At 32.5% G+C, this 11870-nt stretch overlaps 1 protein-coding gene across 1 annotated transcript; it reads right to left on the bottom strand.

The window, feature by feature from the left end:
- Window positions 1–3892: 3892 nt before the first annotated feature.
- Window positions 3893–8130, bottom strand: LOC136234849 (protein SHI RELATED SEQUENCE 5-like). The gene is made up of 3 exons (XM_066024336.1): window positions 6844–8130; window positions 6237–6560; window positions 3893–4107 (listed from the first exon to the last, which is right to left on the bottom strand). The coding sequence occupies exons 1-3, from the start codon at window positions 7460–7462 to the stop codon at window positions 4040–4042; spliced, it is 1011 nt and encodes a 336-aa protein (XP_065880408.1). The 5' UTR covers window positions 7463–8130; the 3' UTR covers window positions 3893–4039.
- Window positions 8131–11870: the final 3740 nt, after the last annotated feature.

The following is an 11870-nucleotide window of genomic DNA, read 5'->3' as shown; positions in this document are numbered from 1 at the left end:
GACCAACAACAATATAGACACCACCGCCTATTGCGGACATTTCCGATCCGGACCATTACAAACCTGATTCCGCTCATACCATATCATTCAGATCAAATTACAGAAATACGGCAATCTGCGATAATATACTAAAAACCATCGAAAACCAATTATGGCAATAAGTCCAAGATACTTTATGACTTAATTAGTACTATGTATTATTGGAACCAGTTCCAATTAAGATTCACAATTATGCTCAATTTGATAAATCCACATCATATCCCTCAAAGCGAATGTGCTTTAATTATTTGTTTATTTTCACTTCCATGAAAGAGAAGGCATTGCACAGTTTCAAGTTTCAAATTTCAAATGTGTTACAAGTTACAAGTATAGGCCCAGAATTGATTGTGGTAACAAATTCTTGTTTTCCATTTAATTCAACTCACTAACCCACAAAGCTTAGAAGGATATTTGAAGTTGCAAAAATAATTTAAAAAGAAAAAAGAAAAACATTCCCGGAACCTTATTTAAGAAAAACATAGTTTTCCCTCATTTTTTATTTAATATATTTAGGGTCCGTTTGGTATGCCGTAATGCAATGTAATGTAATCAATGTCGTAATTTAATTAAAGTTGTAATGTAATGGAATGGAATAGTGATTCTATTACCATGTTTGGTTGACAATTATAATGTAATGTAATAACCATTATAAAACTTATATTTTTCTAATTAAATGTAATCATAAAATTTTATTTACATAATTAAAATCAATAAAAAAATCATGAAAATTTTGAAAAGCACGAAATTCGAATCGAAATCAAATACAAAATTAGATTAACCGAAATCAATAAATTAGTATATAGTTTTTCGTTTTTTCATATTTTTTTTACATTTTTCACCGTTGTTTTAATTTTCATTTTCAACAATTTTCACCGTTTTTCTATTTTCTCATTTTTCCGGTATTTCGTTATTTTTCGCATTTTTTCGGTTTTTCGTTTTTTTCATTTTTCTCGTTTTCAATTTTCATGTTTTTCTACTTTTTGCGTGTTTGACAAGAATTGGAGGTAAGATTGAGATGTGAGACTTGAGAAATGAAAGGTTAGATGACAATGTAATGTGAATTCAAAGCATTTTTCTATGTAACGGGGATTACAAGATTTCTTCAACAAAATTTAACTAAGGTTTTCTCATTCCATTACAATGAAATTGTAACATGCAACCAAACATGGTAATGAGCCTTCAATGTAATAGTCATTCCATTACAAAGGTCATTACATCTTACCAAACATGACCTTAATTTTTTTTTGGACCAATTAAGTTGTCTTGAGTGGTTAAGGACCTCAAGTCATTTAAACTAGTGATCTCGAGTTCGATTAATTAAAGAGTGACTAAGACATTCTATTATTAATTATTATCATATTTACCAAGGAAAAAATTACAAAACTAGGTCAAATGTGAGGCTCATTTACATATTTAACCCATTTACTCAACCTATTACATATCTAGACTGATTTTTTGTGACTTTTCTATAATACCCCTAACCTTCCTACTTCCCACAACGCGAACGACCACTCCCCCCCTTCTCATTGGTTACGCAAAAAGTTGGCTCATCCATTAATGATTTGAAGACTTTTGATCTTCCTATCTTCCTTTAAATTGGACGAAATATGTACCATTTTGCCAAATCACAATGAATTTCTCTTTTTTCTCTCTTCATCTCTTGATTCTGCAACTTCCTAATCCTAGAAAACGAAGCCATGGTTCTTCATCTTCTTGTTCATGCTCGTTACTTGGTTTCTTTCTTCTTGTTACCATCAAAGAAATGGTTATTCTAAGTTATTTCCATCGTTTTCTCCAGTTTATCATATTGTTATTGTCACTTTTAAAGGTGAAAGATGCGAAAAATGTAAGTATCTGCTGTTTTTTCTGCATTTTTTCATGAATACACTTCGCGTAGTCGATGATTTCGCGAAGATCTGCAAAGAGAAAGAGCCTGAAACGTGACGATCTACTTCGTGAATCGATTAGTTCGCGAAGTCTGCGAGTAGAAAAGTTCGTTATTTCCCTCGCAGATTTCGCGAAAGCATCGATATGCGACGTAGATCGTCAAGTTTCAGACCTCGCATACCTCGCGAAAACATCGATTAGCGAAGTAAAATCACCTCTTTCCCTGCACATTTACATTCGCATGCTTCGCTAATCCTCATTTCGCGAAGCCAAAATCGTCTTTTTCCCTGCCTAACACAATAATTTTTCTGAAGGTGGTTGATTACATAACATCCCTTTCTAGAAGGCGGCGTCCTCGGATGCAGGGGAAATAACTTTCCTTCCTGTACAGGGAGAAATTTCCCTCAAGATTGGCACATTCACTCCTAAAATGGTTGGTTAGGAGAGATTGTGCCAATCTTGGTGTGCACCATGGGATGCGTCCATCCCAAAAGTTCTGGACTTCTATTTCTAATCCCAAAAGGTCTGGACTTCATGTAGAGAGAGAAATTACTCACCCGCTTCAAAATTGATACCGGATTAGTTAGGTTCACTTTAAAGTGATTTGTTAGGAGTTTATTGTGGCAATCTTGTTGTAAATTTTGATAATGTTATGATTTTAATGTTAGAATCTGTTCTTGTTTGACATTTTTTGTTATATACCACTTGGCAAATTAGCTTTAAAACACATTCAGGCTTCACATATGCTAATTAAATTCATCAAGTAACCCAAACATTAGCTTCGCAGGCTTCACATATGGTAATGAAATTCATCAAGTAAACCAGACATTAGCTTCGTAGACTTCGCATAATATCGAATATGCGAAGTCAAACGGGAGGGGGCGAGACGCACGTAAATATTGAGGGTATTATGGGAAAGTCACATAAAATCAGTCTAGATATGTAGTAGGTTGAGTAAATTGGTTAAATATGTAAACGGACCTCCCATTTGACCCATTTTTGTAATTAACCCTATTTACCAATAGTGAGAGAAGAAAGACTACTCGATAATAAATTATTAATATATATAAATAAGACAGTAAGAAGTGGAGAGAGACTTTTTATTAATAGAGAGGGATAAGGTGCAAAAATACCCCTAACGTTTACATGCAGCAGCAATTTTACCTCTAACGACTAAAATGATACAATTTTACCCATAACATTGACAAATTGGGTCAATTTCACACATCATTAAGACACATATATTTTGTTCCTTATTCTGCACCAATTACACATCCGTTGTTTCTAAAAAAAGATTTCATTTTTTTTGTGATTTAATAATAGAATTGGAGATAAAAAAAACTAAAATTTGTTGAAATATTTGAATTTTTCACGTCTAATCATATGTTTGTGATTTGTTACCAATTAGTAATAAAATGATGCATATATAAAATGTAGATGTGAACATTCATGACCGAGAAGACAATTTAATGAATTATTACTCAAATTGATCCAATTTACCAACATTAGAGCTAAAATTACCCTTAGCTGCCAACATTAGCGACAAAATTCCATTATTTTAGACGTTAGAGCTAACTAGACTATAAACGTTGGAGGTGTTCATTGGTGAAGCACTTACTTTTAAGGAACAACTATCCTTACATTTTAACATAAAAACCAAACTAAGAGACCATTGAAAATGCTCTTAAGTTTTTTTGTATTGAATAATGTCTTGTTTTTTAAGGGTTTGATGAATTCTTCTTTTAGTGTACTACGAAAATAATATATCCAACCAATAAAAATAATTTTGCATAGCACTTCATTAAAAAATATTAGTGTAAATTGTAAAAAGTAATATATATACATGTGGCACTAATAATTTCGTAACCTGTATTACTTGAAGTATTCTAAAAAATTTTGAAGTTTAATGGTATTATAGCCTCTTATATCGGGGTCAAATTGTGTGAACTCCATTTATTAGTGAAATTGTAGCATATGATATAACAAATTTTACACACATCAAAATCAAGAAACATTTGCTTTCACACCAGTAGAGAAATCATATAAAGACTACTCTTGACCCTTATATCTCGTAGATAAATTAACTTCATGATACTTATGCATGCATATATGTTTAATGAGAACAAAACCCAAGAGCTCTTCCGAAAAAATCAACCTCAGTAGCTGCAGCTAAGCTAGAATCTGATATAGCAAAATGTTAAAATCAGCAATAATTCTAAAGCTTCAATCTTAAAGCAAATACAGATTGTTAATTACGTCCTTGAAACTTTCTTATATTTGGATTGAGTACTAATACTTTATTTCAACAAAAAAAAAAAAAGGAAAAAATAGATCAAAAATTTAAAACAAACTTAGCTTAGAGAGGAGAAATTTTAGATTACTCCTAGAATACATGCTCTTTTATAGCTATAGACAGTTATATTTTTATTATTATACCATAATGAACCTATCAACAACCCTTTTATTCTAAATTTTTTCCTTAGAAAGAGAGAAACTATGTAATTTTAGAAATACACCTCCACATTTTGAACTTCTCATTGAATGGTTGATACATGTATCCATCAAGAAATTTTACCATAATCTGCACACATTTTTTTTTAACGGTTACTCTAAAAAGATAATAGTAGAAATTCTACTGTGGGTCGAAACCAGTACTAATCCATCCACTCATATAATGCACATCAGCAGTTGAGTCTGAGTTGACTTGGCATCATGCGAGTGGTGGGGACCAGTGTTGGTCCCGGCCCATGGTAAAATTTTTCTCTAAATCTCACCATGCTAAAAGTAATTTCTGTAATATTGGAACCAAACAAAACCTCAGGATGAGAGTTATCTAGTTGAAACTCAAGGCCAATTAAGAGTGATAGTTAGTCCTATGGAAATCTGATAGCACATGTAAGGGGTCAGGTATTATTATTAAAAAAAGTAGGAAAATAATTATATATATTAAGGACCTTTCTGTTTTTATTCTAAGGTAGCTAAATCTAGAAATCTACATAGAAGCAAGCAATAATCCTATTTAATCATGCGTAGCTTACCCTATATGATATATATTCATCACATATCACATGCAGCAGCATTCAAAATCCCCAGCTAATTACACTTTCCCATTCCTCCATTAGGTCACATCCATGCACGTCTATTTTCCTAGCTAATTATGTGATACTAATAAAGGGTGAAATTCAATTCCTTTTCTTTTCTTTTTCTAGATTTTAACCCCAAACTCAATACCATTTAGTAGGTAGCAAAATACACAACACGAAATCTACATATAATTATAGTGTTCGAGTTTAACTTAGTAGGTGACGAGTTATTTTGAGTTGACATGAAATTGACACAAATTTTTGAGTGGATTAATAAATGACACATATTTAAAATTATTCTTCTATTCCATATGTCATCTTAATAAATGAAGGTAATAAAATTGTAATTATTATAGGCAAACACAACTAACCCGACTTAGAGAGGGTTTGGTTATTCTATTTTCTACTCATGTTTGCCTTTCACAACTCAAAATAGTTTTTTACAAAAGCTTCCAAAACTAAACAACACATAAACCAAACAGACCCTTCATTTACACGGTTATGACACAGAATATTTCAGGTCCGGTTAGGACTGACTCATTTGACAAAGCTCAAAATTGACACGACACGAACACGAAGAAAAAAAACTACCCCGATAATTACCACCCTTACCATTTGTCAAAGCAATGTCTGTCTTATTCCTTTTGAAAAATATTCTTCAGGCCTTCTGTTTTATAATTTATACATAAAAGAGTCTGAAATTCTTTCCTCAATCAAAACACAAAAACCTATTTCTTCCCCTTTTAAGCCGGCAAAGAAACTGAGAAACTGGAAAAAGCGGCTTCAAGTTCAACGACACTTACCAATGCACAAATCAATAATATAATATAATTATTCTCATGATAATTTCATTCAAAAAAGAAAATTAATTATCCTAAAAAACAGAAAAAAAAAAAGAAGCACACAGCACGCATCCATATGCTCTACACTCAAAACGAAATGGGAAGAAAAAAAAGAATGGGGAAGAAAAATGAAAAATACAATAATATACTTATAATCCATGAAAATCTGAAAAACCAACACCCACAGAATAATAGTATCCAGATTCTAAATTCTTCTACTGATTTAGGTAGGGTGCATGTTAAAACAACAATTTGTAGACTAAATGTTCTGACAAATGGAGATTTTGTTAAGAATAATTATAAAATACACTTTAGAAGAGCAGCTTAAAGGTCTAATCTGAGACTACAGCTAGCTAGGACCTTGGGGGTGGGAAAAATTGCGTACCGGCAATGAAAGCATTGAGCGGCGCCGGATATAGAGACGACGGATCAAGCAAAGCCGCCGCGGCTGAGTTACTAGTGTTCGTGGTTGTTGTGGCGGCTGTTATTAGATTTAACTGCTGTGCTCCGCCGGAAGAGCTCTCTCCTCCCCTAGTATAGCGAGGATCCAACCCCTGATCATAGAGAATTCCTTTGAAAACATGTCCTCCGATATTCACAGCCGTTTGATAGGCGTATTGCTCATCTGCGTCGTCGATTGAACTTACTCGAACGCAGCGAAAAACTGCTGGCGAATTCACTTCCGGCGGAAAATGACTCACTTCCAACCCTAATTTAGCTCAAAAATTGAAGAGAATGAGTATTATAGAGAAGAGGCAAAAAAAGAAAAGAAGGAATGATTGTTGCAACTTGTATCGTCATTTTTACTTCTAAACAGTGAAAGAAAGGAAAGAATAAAAGGAGAAGTGGATTTGATGCTAAAACACGCAAACGATACTGTCTTTAAGAACTGAAAGTCACACAAAAATTCTTCAAGATCTCATCATTTATATGCACACTTCCAACAGTTCCACTTAATTATTCAAAAATTCCTTTATAGATTTTTATTTTACCTGACGTAGTAGCAGCAGCAGTGGCTAAACGAGTGCAAACACCTTGATTCTCTCTCAGCCTTTTAGAATTCTCTCCTCGAAATTGAAGTTGTTGAGGTTGTTGCTCTTGATTTTGATTTTGATTTTGTTGATGAGAAGAAGAAGTAGTAGCTAGCTGTTGCTGCCTCTCTCGCCTTTTAGCAGCAGGGACCCAAGTGCTCTTAACGTGCGTTTGACACTGAAACCCTCGGCTCTTACAACAAGTTCTACATCTCATATATTCACAATCCTTTTTAGCTTGATTCCCACAATCCTGACAATTCGTCCCTCCGCTTTGTGTGCCTTGCCTCATCACCATAAACCCCGATCTCGACGACTCATCAGAGAAACTTCTCCGACTAGGACCCACTCCAAACGACGAGTAATTGTTCATGTTTTGATGTTGTTGCTGTTGCTGCTGTTGATAATATTGTGGCCATATTTCGAATCCTTTGTTGGTGGTGGTGTTCGTGGTGTTGTAGATCTCCTCGTTTGATCTGTTATTGTATAAAAAAAAGTTACTCGTCTCTTGATCTTTCTCTTCTTCTTGTTTACTTGATGCTGCTGTTTCTCTTCCACTTAGATAGAACCACCCAGCCATTTTTTGCACACTGCAGCTGAAAACGACCCCAACTTAGGCCCAAAATCCATAGCATACATACTTATTACCAGCTAATGCCTATGGAAATTCGCAAGATCAGTATCAGTTTATTGATTTCTGACTTGCTTTTTGGCAGTTGAAAAATTGGTGGCTGTTTTTAAGTGTAGGAGATTGAGATAAAACAGATCTTCTCCTTCTGATTCTGAAATCTGAAATCTGAAAATCTGAAATCTGACTGTCAGATTAATTGATCTTGCTGTTTGGGGGTTCTTTGTTGCAGCTTTTGAGGTATTCAATAAAAAGAAAAACAAAATTAGATTAGGGTAGAGAGAAAAGAAAAGAAACTATGGAAGAAGGGTTTCGTTTCGTTGAGTAGAGTTGAGTTGGTAGAGAGAAGCAGCTTTCATAGTTGGTTTAAAAGCAATAATGACACGGAATTAGACCTCTGCAACGCCGCCATGGTAACTGCACCACCACCCCCACTCTGCTACACACTCGCTCTCATTTAAGATAAACCTACTTTTCTCTCTTCTTTCTTTCTCCCCCTTTCTCCTCACTCACTCTCTCTCTTTCTTCAATTAATTACTGCTTTTTTTTTTCTGCTTACAGCTGCTGCTGCTTCTTCTTCTCTCTCTGTTTGTAAAAAAAGAGAGAGACAGAAAGATCAATTTCTTTTCTTTTTGTGTTTTTTTCCTTAAAGTATTACTTGGACCTCACCTTTTTAAAATATCGGTGTTTACACTATAACCTATAGTTTGATTACATTTTTTCTTTACCTATTAAATCAAGGTAGTATTGTAAGGCTTTTTATTTTTTTACTTTTTGGTGTATTCAAACCATATGAAATGAATAATTTGAAATAAAAAATTATACATTTAATATATTATATAATAAAAATTATCAAAGGCATGCACATAAATAAAACATTAAGGGTCTCATGAGAACTATTTTACTTAAAATCAATAAAATGTGTAAATATTAACTGCAAATTATGAGCTTTTAACCATGGATAGTGAACAAAAAATTATAAAACAATTGATATATTATACAGGTGAGTTACTACAGTTAAGATTTTATACCATGTAAAAAAACTATTAATATTTATAATGAGGAGTAATTTTACTACTAATGTTTAAAATGATGCAATTTTACATTTAATATATTGACAATCAAAAGTAATTTTACTTCTAACATTAGTAAGTTGGCTCAATTTCAAAACATTATTATAAAATATAGATAATTTGCTCCTTATTATGCAAGTTGGTTCTAAAAAATGATTATTTTTGTGATTTAATAATAGAATTTGAGATTAGTTTTTATTTTTTTCCAACTCGTATAAAAGAAAAAATGTATTTTTTATTTTCTACGTCTAATTGTATATTGGTGATCCGTTATTAATGAGTGAAAAAATGACGCACATGTGAAGTGCAGATAACAAGAATCATGATCGAAAAAATAATTTGATTGATTATTTCTCAAATTGACCCAATTTGTCAACATTAGGGATGCAATTGAATTGATCTGTCAATATTAAAGGTAAAATTACACTATTTTAAACGTTATAGATAAAATTACTCATAGTTTTAAAGGTTAGGGACATCTTTTTCACCTTATCACAAATTTTATTTGTCACTACCTTTGTAAATTATTATAGATTTGGATTTTATTTTTCATTTATTTTGTTATTTTTATTTGTTACCAATGAAGATTGACTTGAGTGATTAAGGGCATCAAGTCACTTAGAGGGTCTTTGATTACTCTTTTTCATACTTCTGTTTGTCATTTGACTTCAAAAGAGAGTTTTATGTTTTTGGTTAGTAACCTTAAGGAGGAAATCTCTGTATTTTTGGAAAAACATTTTTTTTCAAACCGCAAACAGAAACATCAAATAGTAGGTAAAACAAATGGATCCTTAAACTATATCTCGAGTTTGAATCCTACTGCATGTAAAAAGTTTTAAGTGAGAGAGGATCCATCTAAAAGACGTCTGACGAACCTCATATCCATGAATTGGAAAACTATATAAAAAAAAATTTGAATTAGTTAAATAAATAAATATTAAGAAATCGTAATGCACCTTTCCAAAAAAAAACAAAAAAGAATCAGGCAAACAACAACATTTTTAACAGGTAGGGGCCAAACAATGGTTCAATTGTTTTTTCTTTTAAATGAGAGGAAAGAAAGAAAATCTTTCTGTGGGCACTTCTCTACAGTTCTCACTTGCAGTTTCAATAAATCAAAATCAATCCAACGGGGTAGAGATATGACACGTGGCAAAGCATCAGCTTTTCCTTATTCGTCCTTGCACCGGAAAACCCGCTTAGTACATTTTCTGACCCTTTTCCTGTAATTAAGATCGTTATTTTCTCATTTTTAATCTCCTAAGCAATCTACCCGATATAGAACTCACCCCTCTACGTTACAGCCGTCTCTTACTTTTTTCCATCACAGACGCGTCTTCTCCCTTTCATTTTTATTAAAACAGTGTCGTTTCTTTCTTTTAGGTTTTCAAGAGATTTTCTATGGCTAAATTTCGGGATTATATATTATTATATGTCAATGCCTCGTGTTCCACTAAATTCTTTAGGTAATCATTTTAGGATTGACCTGTGAAGGCCCAAAATTATTTTGTTTAGTAGTTTATAAATGAAATTAATTAGATTAGTTTATAAATGAAATTAATTATTGTTTATAGGTCAACATCTTTGATTTGCATGTGTAAGAGCATCTGCAACACTAATTAGCTATTTGACTCTCTAAAATAATAAATTTAGCTAGCCAAATTTATATTTTGCTCCAACCATACTAGCTATTTGACTATCTATTTGACTATTTTATCATTAAAAGTGATTAAATTTAAAGAAAAAGTAGAAAAAATATACAAAGAGGAAAGAGAAAAAAGAATAAAAAATAAAAATAGCTAGCCAAAGAGACTAGCCAAATTTAGCCAGTGAAAATGGCTAGCTATTTAATTTAGAGAGCATGTCACCTTGTTGGAGTGATCACTCTCTAAATGGCTAGTTAAATTTGACAATAAAGAGCCATGTCACCCTATTGAAGATGCTCTAATAAGGAATAATATATATAATTGTCTATACAGTACAACTTAAGATATGGCTTGTGACCTTATAAAAAAAAAGATATGGCTTGTGACACCTACACTGTTCACTACACTATTACTTTTCAATTTTTTTCATCTATATATATACTTTTGTTTAAAAATAAATCTATAATTTATTAATTTCTAGATTTCCAAATCCTTATGGGTGATATTTTTCTTCATCTAACTCTTTATTCTATCCATTTTCCATTTTCCATTTCACTTTCATGTGAAATTTTTTTAATTATATATTTTTATGGTCAACAATTAAGTGATGATCCGGATTAAGTCCACTACACGGACTCAAATTATTTTAACTAAGTATCAATATACAGAACTTTCGTAAACAAAATCACCTCACACATAAAAAGGGGTAAAGTGGTTTTTTTAATAAGGAAGGAGACAGTTTCAAATAATAGTCTAATTATAGATCAAAAAATAGATTTTAAGTGCGCTCTGCTAACAAACTCATCCATCATCATGAATATATTAGTCTGGAACTGTCGTAGACTGGGCATCCATGGGCAGTTGGCGTTTTAATGGATCTTATCCAAATATTACAAGTCATTTATTATTTTTCGTTCTCGTATTGTTGGAAACTATTCGGTTAAGGAAGATGAAGTTATAGGTATTCGAGAAGCTTTTAGGTGGATCAAACTCAATGGTTTGGGTGGTGTGGAGGTGGGGTCAGATGCGCTGTCAGTGGTGGAGTATATTCATCAAGCATATTTTCGTTTTTCTTATGGTTCAATTATAGACGATTATAACAGTATTATTTCTATTAGGCTTAATACATCATGTCCAAAAAGATTGATTGGCTCCCTGAACTTTCAAAGTGTCCCGATAGCCCTGCAACTTGCATAAAATGTTCAGTTAGTCCGTAAACTTGTGTAAATTGTAATCAATTGATCACTTGGTTGCAAAAATCTAAGTTAAATGCGGAAGAATTATTATATGTGTCTTAAAAAAAAGTAAAACAACCAAGATCGGAATATGTAGTTCTAATATTAGAGATGATAAGTTTTATAGTTGAGCAAGTAAGAACTTCATTTTTAATCTATTTTTTAATTATGTAATAACATTCTCAAATGCGTGGAATCATCTTCCGCATTTAACTTACTTTTTTGCTACCGAGTGATCAATATATACATTTTACGCAAGTTGAGGGGGCTAACTGAACATTTTATGCAAATTGAGGGGGCTATTGGGAGACTTTGAAAGTTCAAGAGGCCAATCAAACTTGTTGGACAAGTTCAGATGGCAAATGATGTATTAAGCCTTTCTAGTATCAATGACATTTCTGTCAGA

Source organism: Euphorbia lathyris, chromosome 7 (genome assembly GCF_963576675.1).
Source record: "Euphorbia lathyris chromosome 7, ddEupLath1.1, whole genome shotgun sequence".
Lineage (NCBI taxonomy): Eukaryota > Viridiplantae > Streptophyta > Magnoliopsida > Malpighiales > Euphorbiaceae > Euphorbia > Euphorbia lathyris.
This window is presented reverse-complemented; position numbering and strand designations above follow the sequence as displayed.